At 33.8% G+C, this 20067-nt stretch overlaps 2 protein-coding genes and 1 non-coding gene across 7 annotated transcripts; all 3 read left to right on the top strand.

The window, feature by feature from the left end:
• Nucleotides 1-706: 706 nt before the first annotated feature.
• On the top strand, nucleotides 707-8941 carry LOC123908126 (long chain acyl-CoA synthetase 4-like). The gene is made up of 19 exons (XM_045958666.1): nucleotides 707-1310; nucleotides 2239-2302; nucleotides 2418-2507; nucleotides 2890-2946; nucleotides 3043-3091; nucleotides 3723-3799; nucleotides 3933-3972; nucleotides 4059-4153; nucleotides 4633-4800; nucleotides 5006-5116; nucleotides 5268-5355; nucleotides 5552-5618; nucleotides 5813-5888; nucleotides 5984-6101; nucleotides 6449-6694; nucleotides 6782-6921; nucleotides 7063-7245; nucleotides 7584-7703; nucleotides 8469-8941. Exons 1-19 carry the CDS (start codon nucleotides 1156-1158, stop codon nucleotides 8514-8516), a joined length of 1992 nt encoding a protein of 663 aa, XP_045814622.1. The 5' UTR covers nucleotides 707-1155; the 3' UTR covers nucleotides 8517-8941.
• A 1872-nt stretch (nucleotides 8942-10813) lies between these two features.
• On the top strand, nucleotides 10814-18736 carry LOC123909041 (long chain acyl-CoA synthetase 4-like). 5 transcript variants are annotated; one of them, XM_045959821.1, is made up of 20 exons: nucleotides 10814-11077; nucleotides 11750-11920; nucleotides 12357-12420; nucleotides 12536-12625; nucleotides 13082-13138; nucleotides 13259-13307; nucleotides 13970-14046; nucleotides 14169-14208; nucleotides 14295-14389; nucleotides 14835-15002; nucleotides 15203-15313; nucleotides 15465-15552; nucleotides 15753-15819; nucleotides 16014-16089; nucleotides 16185-16302; nucleotides 16480-16725; nucleotides 16813-16952; nucleotides 17094-17276; nucleotides 17721-17840; nucleotides 18168-18736. In XM_045959821.1, the coding sequence occupies exons 2-20, from the start codon at nucleotides 11769-11771 to the stop codon at nucleotides 18213-18215; spliced, it is 1989 nt and encodes a 662-aa protein (XP_045815777.1). In that variant the 5' UTR covers nucleotides 10814-11077; nucleotides 11750-11768; the 3' UTR covers nucleotides 18216-18736. The 5 variants fall into 5 exon arrangements, with proteins under 5 accessions (XP_045815777.1, XP_045815776.1, XP_045815774.1 ...); XM_045959820.1 differs by lacking the exon at nucleotides 10814-11077 and adding an exon at nucleotides 11291-11629; XM_045959818.1 differs by lacking the exon at nucleotides 10814-11077 and having other exon boundaries at nucleotides 11660-11920.
• An 853-nt stretch (nucleotides 18737-19589) lies between these two features.
• Nucleotides 19590-19664, top strand: TRNAD-GUC. The gene has a single exon. It is a non-coding gene; the product is annotated as a tRNA-Asp (tRNA).
• Nucleotides 19665-20067: the final 403 nt, after the last annotated feature.

Below are 20067 nucleotides of genomic sequence, written 5' to 3'. Positions count from 1 at the left end.
AAATTCATAGAGATACTTTTAGGGGTAATGATGTAGACACCGTGAAGGTCCCCATCACTATTTATTTATTTTTTTTTACAAAAGAGCATATGATCAAACCTAATATTTTATATATACTACTCAATCTTCTTACCACCGGATCAAATGGTTCATATGGCTTAACTTTTTTTCTCTTCTTTTCACTTAAAATAAGAAACTAGGCCAAACAACAATTTCTAAAAGCTATACTAAAAAAAACCAGTTTCTATATTTTAGGAAAAATTATAATATATTATCAAATATATCTTTTAACCTTATTATAATAAAAAAACAACAATTTTTTATTTATTTTTTTAAAAAATTAAGATTTACCAAACAATTTTAACTTTAGTTAAAAAACCATTATTTTTAGCTTTGTGATTAAAATAACTTCTTCTACACATGAAAAAAGTTAGGCCAAACGGATCCCAAATCTACTGGCTTCTGATCACTATTCATTTGATGCAACACAAATCCCCATGTTCCTTAATATCACAAAATTAAATCTTTTTAACATTAATAATATAAAATGAATTATTTTTGTTTTTAAACGAAATAATATATATCATATAAAACTCACACACACATATAGAAAACGACATATTCAAATTTAGAATACCAGAAATATTCAACTTAACAAAGACACCGACGAGATTTAAATTCGAAACTTCTCAAATTCAAAATTCGCCTTTTTACCTTTATACCATTTTTTTTTTAAAAAAAATTTGTAAGTAGTAAATAACTAAATATTACTAAATTAGAGACCAAATTGGTCCCTGAGTCAGTAATTGACGGCATTGAAAGTAGTTAAAAGTAGGTCAAAAGGTAAAATATAGTACTATAAGAAGTTGCGTAATTAACTATTTGGCTGACCAAGACAAACCTAATTCGCGCAGAAGTACACACCTTTGTCATCAAAACAGAGTTTCAATTCAATACCAGTAGTGTATTGTATTGTATCGCCTCTCTTCAAAGTCAAATCAAAACTATTCTCCATTAACCCAAACCAAACCACACCGATAACAACTGCATTTAAAATTCTCAACTACTTTCAATTTATAACAACTTCTTCTTCTTCTTCTTCTTCTTCTTCTTCTTCTTCTTCGATCGGAACAGTTAGTTACAACACAGAGCGCCATGGCTGAACAGAAGAGATTCATCATTGAAGTCGAAAAAGCAAAAGAAGCAACTCAAGATACACCTTCAAGAGGACCTGCTTACCGTAGCATCTTTGCGAAAGATGGATTTCCCGCTCCTATTCAAGGTCTTGATAGTTGCTGGGATGTTTTTCGGTTAGTTTAACACTCTCTTTCTCTTAATTTCAATGCATAAGAATTTATTTCATGTAGATTTCATACTGAATTAGCGATGACTTTACTTGAAATAATAATAATAATAATCATCATTTCATTGTTTTTATCTCCGCATTTAGTACTAGATCGGATGCGTTTACTTTTTTATTTTTATTTTTAATTTTTAATTTTTTTGTTGAATTATTAGGCTAACATGCAAAACAGAGCTCTGTGATCTGAATTATAATATCATCATGTTAATTTATTCTTTTCCGTCTGAATTAATTATTTGTAACTTATTGAAAATTTCTGTTTAGTACTAAACCAGAGTTTGTTATTCGGTTACTGGAGTTTTCATTCTCTTTAACATTGAAAGACATTTGTTGATTTTTTTTTTGTGGCATTAATAGGACTTGAATATCTATGGTTTAATTTTTTTCAGTTTATTTTGAACTAAGTCTGCATAATGGATTAATTAATTTTTTGCTATGTTATTAGAATAAAAATCAGTTTGTCCCCATGAACTTAGCTCGGTTGGTAAGGAACATCGCATTTTATATGCAGGGGCTGGGGTTTGAAACCCGGACACCCGACATATCTACCTCAAGGGTGTAATTTCTAGTCACTAGACTACCTGACAAAAAAAAGAATAAAAATCAGTGTTAAAACATCACATATATAGCAAAAAAAGAAAATAGCAATTTGTTCAAATCCTGCTACGCAACTGTGCTGCAGCACCGCTATAGCCGTCATTTTGTAAATTTTGTACTAAATAGCGAATCATGGATCAATAACTATTTGTTCCTTTTTTGCTATGCTATAGCGCCGCTATTTAACATCACTGACAGAAATTAGGACTTGTATTGATAAGAATCTAAGATAATACTATATTAGTCATTTCAGTTCTAATGGTATAGTGGTTTTACAGATTGTCTGTTGAGAAGTATCCAAATAATCCTATGCTTGGTACCCGAGAGATTGTGGATGGGAAGGTAAAGTCTCGGTTATTATATAAATCTTTTGTTTTCTGGAAAGTTTCTTGCCATTGCTTGACCACTCATAACTTTTGGTTTATTTAAATGCCCGTTTTATTTTGACACTTAACAGCATGGCAAGTACAAGTGGCTAACTTACAAAGAAGTATATGACATGGTGATCAAAGTCGGAAATTCCATCCGCAGCTGTGGTTATGGAGAAGTAAGTCTTCAGTCCCTTGATTACCGAAAAATGTAACCTTGTTTTGTTTTTGGTTATTTTAATAGCATTTTGCTCTTTGTACTATATTCCAAAGTGCATTGTTTCATGCAATTTCCAACTTCAGATACCTCTTATTTAATTTTTTTGAGAATATATTATGGATAATGTCACCATCTGCGGCATGTATAGTTCAATAGTTATTCACTTACAAAGAACATGGCCATGTGAGTTCCATTGCTTAAATCTTGTCACAGTTTTTCATGTTGAACCTAAGTCTCTAACAGTTGTTTTATATGATTTTGGCATTTCACTTTTGCAGGTAATTATTATTTCTATTGATTTGTTTTTTTGGGCTTAATTCATATTAATTGCTGGTTTGCAGGGTGTAAAATGTGGTATTTATGGTGCCAATTCTGCAGAGTGGATTATGAGCATGGAGGTACATTATTTTTTTAAAAATTTCTTTCGTCTTGGCTGTCTTTTAAAATTATCCCAATCCAACACCCTGTTTTGTTCTCCAATCTGACTCTTGCAGGCTTGCAATGCTCATGGACTTCTTTGTGTTCCTTTATATGATACCTTAGGTATGTGCATACATTTAATATGTTTCTACTCAGAATTGATGTTTTTACTCAACTGCAATTGGAATTTGGTTTCCAAATCTATTGTACATGAGATTTTCCACTTTGATGTTATAAGAAAAGTTGCAACATTTCTCTGTCAATATGTCATTTTTTTTTTTGTCAATTTTCACTAAAGCTCACAAATTTAGGCACTTGGAAAAAACTTACATGTTTTATGAACAAAGTTTCATATATTTGACAAAAAAAATGTGAGTTCTTAATTTACACTTTATTAAGAACTTTAATGTCTATCTGGTATATATGTTTTTATCCTTGTGATTTTATAAAAAAAATTGAGTACATTGACCCGTTCTGTGAAAATCTTAACTAGTTGCGTAAAATGTGATCAACTTTCTCACATCAATGATAACTTGTTTGACATTTACTACGTTGCAGAAAATTCAAATTTTGCATAATACTGGTAGAATGTCCCATTATGTAGATATTGATAATCAGTTACAAGAATTTTGTTAGGTTATTTTTTAGTTTCGCCTGAAATACATGGCATCCTAATACTCTTTCAAATTGAGTTTTCTAATTTTGAATTTACAATTACCAATGGCTTTGACACTCTCATACATATATGACTTAGGTTTTGGAGCCATAGAATTTATTATATCCCATGCAGAGGTCTCAATTGCATTTGCAGAAGAAAAAAAGATACCTGAGGTTCATCCTATTGAAATAATCTCTTTCACAGTAATTTATTTTTAAGAACTAGGAAGGATTAGAGAGTTAGGTACACTTTCTGTGAACATTTTGTCTTATCCCTATCTTTCTTTCTTTTTTTAAAATTTTTCAGCTGTTGAAGACATTTCCTAATGCTACCAAATATCTCAAGAGTAAGTATTTTTAATTGTCTTCTTTCTTTGCTACGTTACATGTGCTTTTGAAAGAAGCAGTGACTGACTTTTATGTCTTTGTACAGCCATTGTGAGCTTCGGAAAGGTTACCCCTGAACAAAAGCAAGAAGTTGAAAAGTTTGGGTTGACAATATATTCATGGAGTGAATTTTTACAATTGGTGGGCTATTCATTTCATTTATTATTACACTTTCTACTATTACTTGTAAATAAATTTGACATGAAAGCTGCTCCTTATATATATATATATATATATATAATTGGCATTAACTGCAAGTGCTCCGAGTCTCCTTAGCAGCAAAAATAATGTTTGACTTGTATCACTATCTCGGTCCACTGGCAGTTACTCTAAGTAATAGTGGAGCCGGAATGTGTGGAAACAAAAAAGTAAACATAATTTTACGCAATTGAAATAAGAAAACTAAAGATGATATCATTATATTGCAAATGTATCCATCGTTTGTTTGGTTAGTTGACTTGGTTCAATTTTTTATAGATACGTATTCATTATAAGTTTTTAGAAGTTACTTTTCTAAATCTCATTAGAAGTTTGGCTAGCAGAACGTAATGTCTCTTTTGTTACTTCTATGGATAGTTTGTGGTTGCCATTTCTAATTTGATTTTTAATACTTGTCACAGGGTGAAAGTCAGAGTTTTGATCTACCTACAAAGCAAAGAAGTGATATCTGTACAATAATGTATACTAGTGGAACTACTGGTGACCCCAAGGGAGTATTGATATCCAATGAGAGTATTATTACCCTCTTAGCTGGGGTTAAGCGGCTGTTGGAGAGTGTCAATGAAAAAGTAAGCTGTTCTTTGTTATAGTTTACTTGTAACTACATGAATGCACCAAGCACTCCCTATAAGCAATTTCTTTTCATTTAATTCATGTATATTAAATATATAATTTCAAAGCTCTGGATTTTTTCCCCTCCAGCATTAAAATACTAAACACTCAAGTGTCCTTCTTTGACTTACATAATCTCCCCTCCTTTTTCCTTCTTTGCAGTTGGTTGTGAAAGATGTGTACTTATCATACCTTCCTCTCGCACATATCTTTGATAGGGTCATTGAGGAGACATTTATATGGCATGGTGCCTCGATAGGCTTCTGGCGTGGGGTGAGTATATGTACTAAACTGGTTGTTACTGAATTATAATTTAATGTTATAATTGAACTTTGGATTTGATTTTATCACCCCAAGAAGTCAAAACCTGGAATTTGATTGGATTTGAATATGACCTTGTTCATCATTTGCACAATGGCTGCAGGATGTTAAACTGTTAATTGAAGACCTTGGTGAGCTGAAACCAACTATTTTCTGTGCTGTACCCCGTGTACTTGATAGAGTGTACACAGGTATGCTCTTCTGATTGGTCTATGGTGTTGACGGTCAAATTACGTTCTCAGGAGGATAAACCTACCATTTAAATTATTTTTTTGATAATTGTAGTGGTTTTTTTTTTCCACATTTCTTTCCTATTTTCATGAGCTGCCATCCCTTTTCCAAGCTAGAAAAAAAAATTATATTATGACTCTCAACACCCGTATGCAGGTTTGACACAGAAAATATCTTCTGGAGGCTTCCTGAAGAAGACATTATTCAACTTTGCTTTTTCATAGTAAGTACTAATGAACCCTCACAAATCCTCTATAAGATATTAGGAAAACAGGAGTGTTCCTTTGTCAAATCATGCACAATTTCTCTTTTAGATTAATGTTAACTTTCTTAATTAGGTTGCTATATTTAACTATTGTCTGTCCCAATAAACATTGCAATATTCTAAATAATATAAGCTCTGAGAATTTATTGCAGTAAGTTGAATAACATGAAGAAAGGGAAAAAGCATGACGCAGCATCTCCACTTCTTGACAAAGTTGTGTTTGATAAGGTAGTAAAATTTACGATATTAATTACCTGCCCATTTTGACAGAAATGTATTTTCTCTTTTTGGCTAATCATGAGTTGATTTTTCAATTTGATTAGGTGAAGCAAGGTTTAGGGGGTCATGTACGTCTTATTTTGTCTGGAGCAGCACCTCTATCTATGCATGTGGAAAATTACTTACGGGTGGTGACTTGTTCTCATGTCCTACAAGGATATGGTATGCTCTTTCTGTATTGAAAATCAAAATTTACATCGTGCCATGTGCACTCAGATACATAGTTGAATCTCCATTTATGTTTTAGTTAAGTCTAGTTTATCTCCATTTATGGATATAAACTGTCCTTTATTAATTTGAGATGAACTGCGGCAATTAGCTAATACTTTTAGTTTTAATGTATGTTTATAGAAATATAGTGAAACTGAATTCTATGTGCAAGTTATCCAGATGTTTTTTCATTCCAATGCAGCATATGTAATAATGCAGATATTGACCGTTGACTTTTACGGCCCTTTATACTAGACTTTGAACTTTACTAATATGCCTTTTTGTTTAAATGAAAACAGGTCTGACCGAAACCTGTGCGGGAACCTTTGTCTCATTACCTAATGAACTAGACATGCTGGGAACGGTGGGTCCTCCTGTACCCAATGTGGATGCGTGCCTGGAATCTGTTCCTGAAATGGGTTATGATGCCCTTGCAAGCACACCAAGAGGAGAAATTTGTGTAAAGGGTGATACCTTGTTTTCAGGATACTACAAGCGTGAAGACCTCACAAAAGAGGTTCTAATTGATGGATGGTTCCATACAGGTTATTTCATTTGAGTTTTCCAAAATTGTATTTTATAGATACTACTTAAATTGGCTATCGGGTCACATTTTGGAGTTTATTCAACAGGGGATATTGGAGAGTGGCAACCTAATGGAGGCATGAAGATTATTGACCGGAAGAAGAATATATTCAAGCTTTCACAAGGAGAATATGTTGCCGTTGAAAACCTGGAAAATATTTTTAGCCAAGTTCCTTCTATTGAATCTGTATGTCTTGAGAACCCTTCCAATGATTTAGCATTCTAGCGTGTATTGAAAATTGCCCATACAAAGTTGAAAAAATATGTGAAAAGTGATCTTTTTATTTACTCGTACTGATTTGAACTGTTTTTTCTCCTCCTGTATCAGATATGGGTTTACGGAAACAGTTTTGAGGCCTTCCTTGTTGCTGTTGTTACCCCCAGCAAGCAGGCACTTGAACATTGGGCAGAAGAAAATGGTATATCCACGGACTTCAATTCTCTCTGTGAAGATTCTAGGGCAAAAAGTTACATACTTGAAGAGCTCTCAAAGATTGGAAAGGAAAAGAAGGTTCTTTCTAATTTAAGCTTCTTATTATTGTCCCACAAAGTTACTTTTTAAAAAAGTAACTTTTTCACCATAATATAAGATATCGACCATCTAATCTAATTATATGCATTTAGTTTGAAATACCAGTCAAAGAAAAAGTTTGAAATAATATTTAACATGAAATATTAGCATAATTAACTAATATTCAATGGTTGGATGGCCGAAAATAATTTTTTCAAAGGATTATTTAAGTGGTTTGTGTATGGTCTTATGCTTGCACCAATTGATTCTATTCTAACGTGTTTGTATGCGCATACATTTCCTGAAATTTTATCGGTTGATGGATATTCTTTTGGCAGTTGAAAGGATTTGAATTTATAAAAGCAGTTCATCTTGATCCAGTTCCATTAGATATGGAACGTGACCTTATCACTCCAACATATAAGAAGAAGAGGCCTCAGTTGCTTAAATATTATCAGGTAAAAGTTGTCAAATTCTCACAATTCCATTTCTGATTCAAAAAAAATAATTAAGCTTCTTAGAATATAGAATGGGTATTTAGTGCAACCGTCTTTGAAAATTAAACATTCTTTTCTTCCCGGACAGTTTCGTTCTAATGAGCAATTTTAAACGAAAAAAGGTGTGGAAATCTCATCTGATTGAGTTGGCTAATAGTCGGTTTATAGATGTGATTGTCTCCCATGTTATTAGATTAGATGTTAATCATAATGCAACTGATGTACCCTGTCTGTTTTACAGCTTTAATATCATATTAGTTACAGTTTAGTTAAAGTAGTCACTTCACTTGCACTTGGCTTGTATATATATATAAACCAGCACCTATACATGAAATCAATAAGGAAGTTTATTTTCTTCTTGTATTGCATGTATACGAGTAGTTAACTAGTTATGTACCAAACAGACTCGAAACTGAACACACGACGTGGTAGTTGAATCTTAAGGAATTTGGGATATCTAATGTCAATGCTGAAGTACACAAGAAATTGTTTTCGAGTGACATGAGATTTAGTCTGTAGGTTTTTCTGTAGAAATGAACGGGGGATATAAATTGGTGCGTAGTCTTTAATTAATAGTTGTAAGCTTAAATTTCTTTCTTTTTCCACTCCACTTTCAACTGCAATTTTCTAGCACGCCTTAAACGTTTCAAAATATGCATCAAGACTTCAATTAATAATTTATGTATTTGGAAAGTACTGACTGCAATGTTATTTTTGTGTGCACAGAATGTGATTGATAACATGTACAAAAGTGGAACTAAACCCCGTGCCTGAGAAATGCTTTTGGTGTTGGTGCCATGCCATGTAGATAATTTATTTTCTGCATGTGATTGTTCTTGCCTCTGTTCAATTGTTCCTTTTAGTGACTGTCTGTACATATCATTATGGAGAGACGGTAGATTATACGCCACACTCAACCGTTGAAGATATGATAATACAAAGTTTAAACAAATTGTTGGCTCGACCTGTGACAACAAAATACTATTCCATCCCTTATCGAATTACACCATGGTGTAGATCTTGTATTTTACCTAGAGATGTTTTCAAAGATTTATACAATAAACTCTAATTGTTTCATTTAATGTTTCTAGTTCATTTGTTAGACTGTTACTTTTTTCGTATTAATTAATTATTTTGAACTGAATAGCAACTCTTGAAAGATCACGAATGAGAAGCAGTTCTGAATCCTCCCATTCATATATTTTGAATTATGCTTACAGTTTTTATTCTACGTTTCGTTAAACATTACTTGTATAGGAGATTTTGTAGTTTTTAATGCTATAAATGATTCTCAACAACAAAGAAGCTGTAGATTATCTGAATATTACTTTCAATAGCCTCCCTATTTTTACTCTTTGATCTTTGATAACACACTTCAGCAGTAAAGCCTCAGTAGGATTGTTTCAAGGATTAGGATTACATGACTTTTGAATGGGAAAAGGCAGGGTGCCTTTGGCTCAATTTCACTCGCCGGATGCATCTCATGCTCCAGATTATGCCACAAAAATAAACACCACCCACAGCTTCTTCTTCTTCACTTCTTATGCTTCCATGGTGAACCTCTTCAACCTTCATATATGGCGAAGCCCACCACCTCCAAGTAACCCACGGTACCCACCTCTCCTTCGACAGCTGACATCGCCCAGATGCAGCCTTGCACGGTTGCACCGACCACCAACAAATGAAAACTGGATCTTCAACAGAGGAAACGTAGTACGGCTTGACGGCAACACGCGGGACGAAGGAGATGCAGTAACACGGTGGCGTGCTGGTCGACGATGGGTTACAAGGCAAATATATCTGGGTTTGAACTCTCTGAATATGATGTTTTGTTTTTTCTTTTTTCAAAATAAACTGACATGTGGCATGATCTGGAGCGTGAGATGCATCTGACGGGTGAGATTGAGTCAAAGGCGCCTTTCCCGCTCAAAAGTCATACAATCTTGATCCATTGTTTCACATGCTTAAATCTCTTTCAAAGGCAACTTGTGTTCAACTAAGCCCATGTTCAACTAATTATCTGCTTAGGCGTGACATTTCACAGTAGTCCCAATCAAAACATTCTTTATAATGTGTGACCAATTTGACCATTGAATTTCCTTGGCAAAATTGAGGTGACATAAATTAGGCTCTTATTATCAGGAGTACCTAAGTAAATCTCTTCCAATGGATAATCACCTTCCAAATTATCATTATCTTCCAGCTTCAAATCATAAACGGTCGTTGACATAATTTGCAAACGCGTCATTAGTGATGTGATAATTGCTTTTTGCACCCGCTATATTTTCACACGCTTCCTGTGAATTTCTCATAATACCTTGTTCGCCACTTAACTTGCAAACACTTTTTGCACCTTACAACTCCAATTATCATATTAGTTGTACGGTTTAGTTAAAGTAGTCACTTCATTAACACTTCATTAATTTTCTTCTCGTATTGCTACGCGTAGTTATATACCAAACACATTCCAAACTCAATACTCAACATGGTAATTTGAATCCTACATAATTTGAAATAACTAATGTCAGAGAATCCGAATCCGAATCCAAATATCTCCATATGCTCCCTCTGGCTCAGACCTCTCCCACTCATCCCCCATTATCTTAGGCACGTTTCAAATAATTGCATTTGCCACTCACAGGCACATGGTCCCATTATGGTTTTAGCCACTCATCATGTTTTACTTGATAGAGCAAAATATACTCCCTCCATTTCTAGAAATGTACTATGAATAATTTAGAAATGTTACTGGAACACAATAATTTTACACATATACACATACTTGACCCACATGTATTTGACACCGTTTATGCATACATAGGGTAGTTTCGTCACTTCAATTTTTTACATAGGGGCAGTTTCGTCACAATGGTTGCACTTTCTCTCTGCGTTGTGAGTTTTTCTTCGATAATTTCTCTTCCAACCACGTGATTCTTTTCTACCCCGATATTCCAATTTTGTCCTTGCAGAAAAATTCGATTCACAAAAACCGAATAATTTTTTTCAACGCAAAAAAAGTTCGGTTAAGAAACCGAATTTTTTATACAAGTGCAAAAACGGAAATTCAGGGTAGAAATTATATTTTTCTTCAAACGCTTAGCTTGCCGCGGAATCCTCTTTCGCGCCCAATCTTTGGCGAGTTGGTATCGAACCACCGTGGTCCGTCGGCCACAATGGCAACCGCGAACAGCTGCGATTGGAGTCTGAAAGACGACCAGCTTCTGCGGAATCTCTCAATTGCACGACCACCACACTCCTCCGTCCACCGCTGCACACTCCAAGTCTCCAACACCTCATACTTCAGGCTCCAACGTTTAACCTAACAACAACAACGGGTAATCGATGTAATCTACTAGATTTTCAGTTTTAAATCTCTCTTATTAGGTTTTAGATTTGGGATTTTTTTATGACTTTGATTGTATTAAATTGGTTGGTTGATTGTATTCTTACTTTATTTTCCCTCCAAAACAATGCTAAAATTATCAATTGTGATTATTTTTTCACCTCAGATTAGTACAAGACGCACATTCATTATATTTTATTGCAAAATTGGGTGAAATTTTGAAGTTTTGACAGAAACTGACTAATTAACTATATATTTGAGGAAATTAAGTCAGTTAACTAAGTACAGTTGCAACACAACAACAACGAGTGGTCTAGAAGTAGAACGCTGAATCTTCGTAGATTGAAAATGAAAAATTGTTGGTGCAAATCGGAGTTGAAGCTGAATGGTGGTGGAGGGAGAAGAGGTTTGCTAGTGAGAGAAAGATGAGGTTTGGTGGTAATGAATCTGTCAAAAACTGGATTGAAAGAGGGAAAGAGTTGTCGTGTCAACAAAGAGGAAAAGAAAAAATTGAGAGGGAAAGGAAAAAAAAATGAAAATAAAGGTATTAAGGAACAGTAGTATACAGTTGTGTCAACTTTGTGTAAACAATGTGTTACAATATCAAATTCTGAATTCCTCAGCTACTTTCTCATTTCCTTAATAACTTCTTCAATCGGAACAGTTACAACACAGACAGAGCCATGGCGCAGAAGAGATTCATCATTGAAGTCGAAAAAGCAAAGGAAGCAACTGAAGATAGACCTTCCAGAGGACCTGCTTATCGTAGCATCTTCGCTAAAGATGGATTTCCTGCTCCTATTCAAGGTCTTGATAGTTGCTGGGATGTTTTCCGGTTAGTTTATCACTTCGCTTTAATTTCAATGCATAGATAGGAATATACTATTTTCTTTCTCAATTTATTTCATGTAGTGTAGATTTGATACTGAATTAGTGACGACTTTAGTTGAACCTTCTTTTTCTTGAAATAATCACCATTCATTGTTGGTATCTCTGTACTTAGTACTAGATCGGCTGCATTTATTTCTTATTTTCTATTTTATTTTATTTTTCGTTGAATTATTAGGCTAAAATGCAAAAAAAAGCTCTCTGATCTCAATCATATCGTTTTAATTTATTTTTTGTTTAGTACTAAATCAGAGTTTGTTGTTCGGTTTCTGGAGTTTTCATTCTCTTTTACATCACTAACAGAAATTGGGGCTTTTAACGATAAGAATCTAACATAATACCATATTAGTCATCTCAATTCTAATGATATAGTAGTTTTACAGATTGTCTGTTGAGAAGTATCCAAATAATCCTATGCTTGGTACCCGAGAGATTGTAGACGGGAAGGTAAAGTCTCGGTTACTATATAAATATTTTGTTTTCTGGAAAATTTCTTGCCATTGCGGGACCACCCATGGCTTTTTGTTTATTTAAATGCACGTTTCATTTTGATACTTAACAGCATGACAAGTACAAGTGGCAAACTTACAAAGAAGTATATGACATAGTGATCAAAGTCGGAAATTCCATCCGCAGCTGTGGTTATGGAGAAGTAAGTCTTCTGTCTCTTGATTACCGAAAAATGTAATTTTGTTTTGTTTTTGGTTATTTTAATAGCATTTTGCTCTTTGTACAATATTCCAATTCTTGGATTCTCTGTATATGTTGGGTTGTTCATTATTTACAATCAGCATTGATGTGCAATGGGCCAATGGCAATGTGGATGGTTTCATGCAAATTCCAAATTCAGATACCTCTTATTTAATTTCTTTGATAATATATTATTGATAATGTCACTATCTGCGGCATGAATAGTTCAATAGTTTTTCACTTACCAAGAACAGGCCATGCAAGTTCAATTGCTTAACTCTTTGTCACAGTTTTTCCTGTTGAACCTAAGCCTGTAACATTTGTCTTGTATGATTTTGGCATTTCACTTGTGCAGGTAATTATTATTTCTAGTGATTTGTTTTTTTGAGCTTAATTCATATTAATTGCTGGTTTGCAGCGTGTAAAATGTGGTATTTATGGTGCCAATTCTGCAGAGTGGATTATGAGCATGGAGGTACATTTATTTTTTAAATTCCTTTCCTCTTGGCTGTCTTTTAAAATTTTCCCAATTCCAACGCCCTGTTTTGTTCTTCAAGCTGACTCTTGCTGCCTGATTGACCCATTACTCTTGCAGGCTTGCAATGCTCATGGACTTCTTTGTGTTCCTTTATATGACACCTTAGGTGTGTGCATACATTTAGCATGTTTCTACTCAGAATTGGTATTTTTACTCAACTGCAGTCGGAATTTGGTTTCCAAATATATTGTACATGAGATTTTCCCTTTAATGTTTTGTGAAAAGTTGCAATGTTTCTGTCAATATGGCATTTTTTTGCTAACTTTCACTAAAGTTCACTAATTTAGGCACTTAGAAAAAACTTACATGTTTTATGAACAAAGTTTCATATATTTGATAAAAAAAAAAAATGTAAGTTCTTAATTCACACTTTATTAAGAACTTTAATGTCCATCTGGTATACATGTTTTTATCCTTGTGATTTTATAAACAAAAAAGTGAGTTCATTTATCCATTCTTTGAAAATCTTACCTATTTAAAATTACTAAACGTTCGCCGAAACTTGCTATAGTTGCCTAAAATTGTGATAAACTTTCTCACAGCAATGATAACTTGTTTGTAATTTACTTCGTTGTAGAAAATTCAAATTTGGACAATACTGGTAGAATGTCCCATCATGTAGATATTGATAATCACAAGAGTTTTGTTAGGTTATTTTTTCATTTCACCGGAAATACATGCCGTCCTAATACTCATTCAAATTCAGTTTTCTAATTTTGAATTTCCAAATACCAATGGCTTTGACACTCTCGTACATATATGAATCAGGTTCTAGGGCCATAGAATTTATTATATCCCATGCAGAGGTCTCAATTGCATTTGCAGAAGAAAAGAAGATACCCGAGGTTCATCCTATTGAAATAATCTATTTCACAGTAATTTATTTTAGGAAGGATTAGAGAGTTAGGTACACTTTTCTGTGAATATTTTGTCTTATCCTTTTTTTAAAAAAAAAAAAACATTTCAGCTGTTGAAGACATTTCCAAATGCAGCCAAATATCTCATGAGTAAGTATTTTTAATTATCTTCTTTCTTCGCTACATTACATGTGCTTTTGAAAGAAGCAGTGACTGACTTTTATGTCTTTATACAGCCATTGTGAGCTTCGGAAAGGTTACCCCTGAACAAAAGCAAGAAGTTGGAAAGTTTGGATTGGCAATATATTCATGGACTGAATTTTTACAATTGGTGGGCTATTCATTTCATTTATTATTACTTGTCAATAATTTTGACATGAAAGCTACTCCTTCTGTATATAATTGCCATTAACTACCAGTGCTCCGAGTCTCCTTTGCAGCAAAAATAATTATATGACTTGTATCACTATCTAGGACCACTGGCAGTTACTCTTCTCTAAGTAATAGTGGAACTGGAGTGCGTGGAAAGAAAAAAGTTAACATATTTGTTACATATTTAAAATAATAAAACTAATGATGATATCATGATATTTGAAACTTATCATTATAAGTTAGTTGACTTGTTTCAATTTTTTATAGATACGTATTCATTATAAGTTAGTAGAAGTTACTTTTCTAAATCTCATTAAAAGTTTGTCTAGCAGAAATTTTTTGTTACTTCTCTACGGACAGTTTGTGGTTGCCATTCCTAATTTGATTTTTAATAATCGTCACAGGGTGAAAGTCAGAGTTTTGATCTACCTACAAAGCAAAGAAGTGATATCTGTACAATAATGTATACTAGTGGAACTACTGGTGACCCCAAGGGAGTATTGATATCCAATGAGAGTATTATTACCCTCTTAGCTGGGGTTAAGCGGCTGTTGGAGAGTGTCAATGAAAAAGTAAGCTGTTCTTTGTTATATTTCACTTGTAACTACATGAATGCACCAAGCACTCCCTATAAGCAATTTCTTTTCATTTAATTCATGTATATTAAATATATAATTTCAAAGCTCTGGATTTTTCCCTCTAGTATTAAGATACTAAACACTCAAGTGTCCTTTGACTTACATAATCTCCCCTCCTTTTTCCTTCATTGCAGTTGGTCGAGAAAGATGTGTACTTATCATACCTTCCTCTCGCACATTCCTTTGATAGGGTCATTGAGGAGACATTTATATGGCATGGTGCCTCGATAGGCTTCTGGCGTGGGGTGAGTAAATGTACTAAACTGGTCGTTACTGAATTATAATTTAATATGATAATTGAACTCTATATTTGATTTTATCACCCCAACAAGTCAAAATCTGGAATTTGATTGGATTTGAATATGATATTGTCCATCATTTGCACAATGTTTGCAGGATGTTAAGCTGCTAATTGAAGACCTCGGGGAGCTAAAACCAACTATTTTCTGTGCTGTACCCCGTGTACTTGATAGAGTGTACTCAGGTATTCTCTTCTGATTGGTGTATGGTGTTGATTGTGAGATTATGTTCTCAAGAGAACAAAACTACCGTTTAAATTATTTCTTGGTAATTGGTGTGGGATTATTTTTCCACATTTTTTTCCTATTTTCCTGAGCTGCCACCCCTTTTCCCAGCTAGGAAAAAAAGAAGAAGGAAATTATGACTCTCAACTCCCGTATGCAGGTTTGACACAAAATATTTCTTCCGGAGGCTTCCTGAAGAAGACTTTATTCAACTTTGCTTATTCATAGTAAGTACTAATGAACTTTCACAAATCCTCTATAAGATATTAGGAACCCATTAGTGTTCCTTTGTCAAATCATGCACAAATTTTCTTTTAGATTAGTGTTAATTTTCTTAATTAGGTTGGTCTATTTAACTATTGGCTGTCCCAATAAGCATTGCAATATTCTAAATAATATAAGCTCTGCGAATTTATCGCAGTAAGTTGAATAACATGAAGAAAGGGCATAAGCATGCAGCAGCATCTCCACTTCTTGACAAAGTTGTGTTTGATAAGGTAGTAAAAGTTACGATATTAATTACCAGCCCATTTTGACAGCAATGTATTTTCTCTTTTTGGCTAATCATGAGTTGGTTTTGCAATTTGATTAGGTAAAGCAAGGTTTAGGGGGTCATGTACGTGTTATTTTGTCTGGAGCAGCACCTCTGTCTATGCATGTGGAATGTTACTTACGGGTGGTGACTTGTTCTCATGTCCTACAAGGATACGGTATGCTCTTTCTGTAGTAGAAATCCAAATTTACACCGTGCCATGTGCGCTCAGATGCATAGTTGAATCTCCATTTATGTTTTAGTTAATGTTGCCGATATTGAATGTTGACTTTTACGGCCCTTTATACTTGACTATGAACTTTACTGATATGCCTTTTTGTTTATATGAAAACAGGTCTGACCGAAACCTTTGCGGGAACCTTTGTCTCATTACCTGATGAACTAGACATGCTTGGAACAGTGGGTCCTCCTGTACCCAATGTGGATGCGTGCCTGGAATCTGTTCCGGAAATGGGTTATGATGCCCTTGCAAGCACACCAAGAGGTGAAATTTGTGTAAAGGGTGATACCTTGTTTTCAGGATACTACAAACGTGAAGACCTCACGAAAGAAGTTCTGGTTGATGGATGGTTCCATACAGGTTATTTCATTTGTGTTTTCCAAAATTGTATTTTATATATACTATTTAAATTGGCTGTTGGTTCACATTTTGAAGTTTATTCAACAGGGGACATTGGAGAGTGGCAACCTAATGGAAGCATGAAGATTATTGATCGGAAGAAGAATATATTCAAGCTTTCACAAGGAGAATATGTTGCCGTTGAAAACCTGGAAAATATTTTTAGCCAAGTTCCTTCTATTGAATCGGTATGTCTTGAGAACCCTTCCAATGATTTAGCATCCTAGCTTGTAATGAAAATATTGGCCATATAAAGTTGAAAAAATATGCGAAAAGTGATCTTTTTACTCGTACTAATTTAAACCGTTTTTTTTCTCCTCCTGTCTCAGATATGGGTTTACGGAAACAGTTTTGAGGCCTTCCTTGTTGCTGTTGTTACCCCCAGCAAGCAGGCACTTGAACATTGGGCAGAAGAAAATGGTATATCCAAGGACTTCAATTCTCTCTGTGAAGATTCTAGGGCAAAAAGTTACATACTTGAAGAGCTCTCAAAGATTGGAAAGGAAAAGAAGGTTCTTTCTAATTTAAGCTTCTTATTATTGTTCTAATTTTGTTTTGTATGGAGTGTATGTATGTGTATATCATGCTGATAAAATTTCAGATTATTCTAATGGGGTTTTTCTACAACTATGATGACAATTTATAATTCCCACACAAGATACCTTTTTAAAAAGTAACCTTTTCACCGTAATATAAGATACTGACCATCTAATTATATGCATTTAGGTTGAAATATTAGGCTAAGAAAAAGTTTGAAATAATATTTAACATGAAAAATTAGCATAATTAACTAAGATTCAATGTTTGGATGCCCGAAAATAAAATTTTCAAAGGATTATTTAAGTGGTTTGTGCATGGTCTTATGCTTGCACCAATTGATTCTATTCTAGGTGTACACATGTTTGTATGTGTACATTTCCTGAAATATTATGGGTTGATGGATATTCTTTTTGCAGTTGGAAGGATTTGAGTTTATAAAGGCAGTTCATCTTGACCCAGTTCCATTAGATATGGAACGTGACCTTATCACTCCAACATATAAGAAGAAGAGGCCTCAGTTGCTTAAATATTATCAGGTAAAAGTTGTAAAATTCTCACCATTCCATTTCTGCTTCAAAAATAATAATTAAGCTTCTTAGAATAGAATGGATATTTAAGTGCAATCGTCTTTGAAAATAAAACATTTTTTTTTTCTTCCCGGACAGTTTCGTTCTAATGAGATATAAACGAAAAAAGGTGTGGAAAGCTTAAATTTCTTTGTTTTTCCACTCCACTTTCAACTGCAATTTTTTGGCGCGCCTTAAACATTTCAAAATATGCATCAAGTCTTTAATTAATAATTTATGTATTCTGAAAGTACTGACTGCAATGTTATTTTTTCCGTTATTTTTGTGTGTACACAGAATGTGATTGATAACATGTACAAAAGTGGAAATAAACCCCGTGTCTGAGAAATGCTTTTGGAGTTGGTGCCATGCAATGTAATGGTTGTTGTATTACCAACTTAATTGTTGTATGATTAGTGTGCTTATGTTAGGTGTTTAGCTTACAAGATCAAGTTGAGCTCATCTGTAGGGGCGCGCGTGTTGTCTGTGTGCAGGCCCAGCATAGGCGCGGTTTGAGCTTACTCTTGGTAGGCGCGGGTTGAGCTCAAATAGTTAGTTGAGCTTGACAGTTAAAGTTAGTTGTGCATTGTATTGGCCTATATAATGGCATTTGTACTCGGTGTTTTAACACAAGAAAATAAATGAAATTGTTTCCTTATCACATAAATCTTCATCACTCTCAATATCCATAACCATACTTTCACCAAATATCATTCCTAGCTCCAACACCATGTAGATAATTGAATTTCTGCATGTGATTGTTCTTGCCTCTGTTCAATTGTATCCTTTTGGTTGTGTGTAGCAACTCTCTTAAAATGTTATGAATGAGGAGAAGTTCTAAATCCAACCATATAGTTGTGTTTTTTTCTCCATGTTATTCATTCATTTGTCTGCTTTTCTTTTTTGCTGTAACACGGAAACAAAGTTGAGAAGCAGCACCTTCATTAGTTCATTTGATATTTTACAATCTCATAGATGGTATTGTAGCTTCTTTTGTGCCAATTTATAGAAAGGCATATGCTTGATTAATTAAGAAATGCAGACCCTATGAGTATAAGCATATAAATGCAGGCCTAACATTTTCAAATGATGTTAGCAATTCTAGCAAATTGTGTGTGGTCTCATAAATGATCCAAATCACGCCATAAACATTCTTATTAGTAACTCCTCTCCGATAAATACAAAACCACATAAAAAATCTAAGAAGTTTTACTTTAAAGAATTAAATTTTTAATTAAGCCGTCATTGCAAGAGGAGAATGCATTCTCTCAAATGTGATTTCCACACGAGAATAAAATGTAGAGTGTGTTTCTTTTAGTTTTTTTTTACTGTTATTTTAAAAAATTAATTAAAAAGAAAAAGCAAGTTATTAACATCCTCTTAATTTTGATTAAGTGAATTTAGTTTGTTGATTAGGGATAAGTTTCAGATTTAGTATGATGAGAAGTTGCATGAATGTTCCATAATCGAGTTATAAAATGATGAAGTAATGAATAAAAGTGAAATGAGATTATGATGAAATTGCATTTTTTTCTTCTAGAATTAATTTTCAGTTCGTGAAATTGGAGTGAAGAGGTTATGGATCATGAACAAATTCTCAGTCTGTTGCCAAAATTCATCGACGAATGAAGAGAGATGAAATTTACTGTTCAGTCGGTGTCACAAAATATTAGAAGTAATAAAGGGTATTATGAGTTATTGAAAATTGGATATCAGCAAGTCGTTGTAGTATAGTGGTAAGTATTCCCGCCTGTCACGCGGGTGACCCGGGTTCGATCCCCGGCAACGCGAACATTTTAACATTTTGTGGTTTTTTTTAAAAAAAATTTGTTTTGCGTTCAGTTAGGTCTGTGTGTTAGAAGCTTAGAGTGTCACGTATTTTCACCGTTATTCTTTCAGAAAAATTTCAAATTTTTTACTTTTTTTAATTTTAAAAAATTGTGACGTGACAGTCCACGTAGGATTCCACGTGTCGACGGAATCCTACATGTCAATGCCATGTGAAGTTCGTTAGTCAACAGTTAGTTGACGTAACATTTAGGACTAAAATCAAAAATGAAAATGATTTTTTTTTTTGGAAAGGCAAAAAGTAATATATTAATAAACTCAAGCATAAGGAATGCTAAGGTAAAGAAATAACAGTACAGGAATTCATTGTCTATTACATGATATACACCTCCCACAACACTACAAGGAA

This window comes from Trifolium pratense, linkage group LG2 (genome assembly GCF_020283565.1).
Source record: "Trifolium pratense cultivar HEN17-A07 linkage group LG2, ARS_RC_1.1, whole genome shotgun sequence".
In the NCBI taxonomy this organism is placed as follows: domain Eukaryota; kingdom Viridiplantae; phylum Streptophyta; class Magnoliopsida; order Fabales; family Fabaceae; genus Trifolium; species Trifolium pratense.
This window is presented reverse-complemented; position numbering and strand designations above follow the sequence as displayed.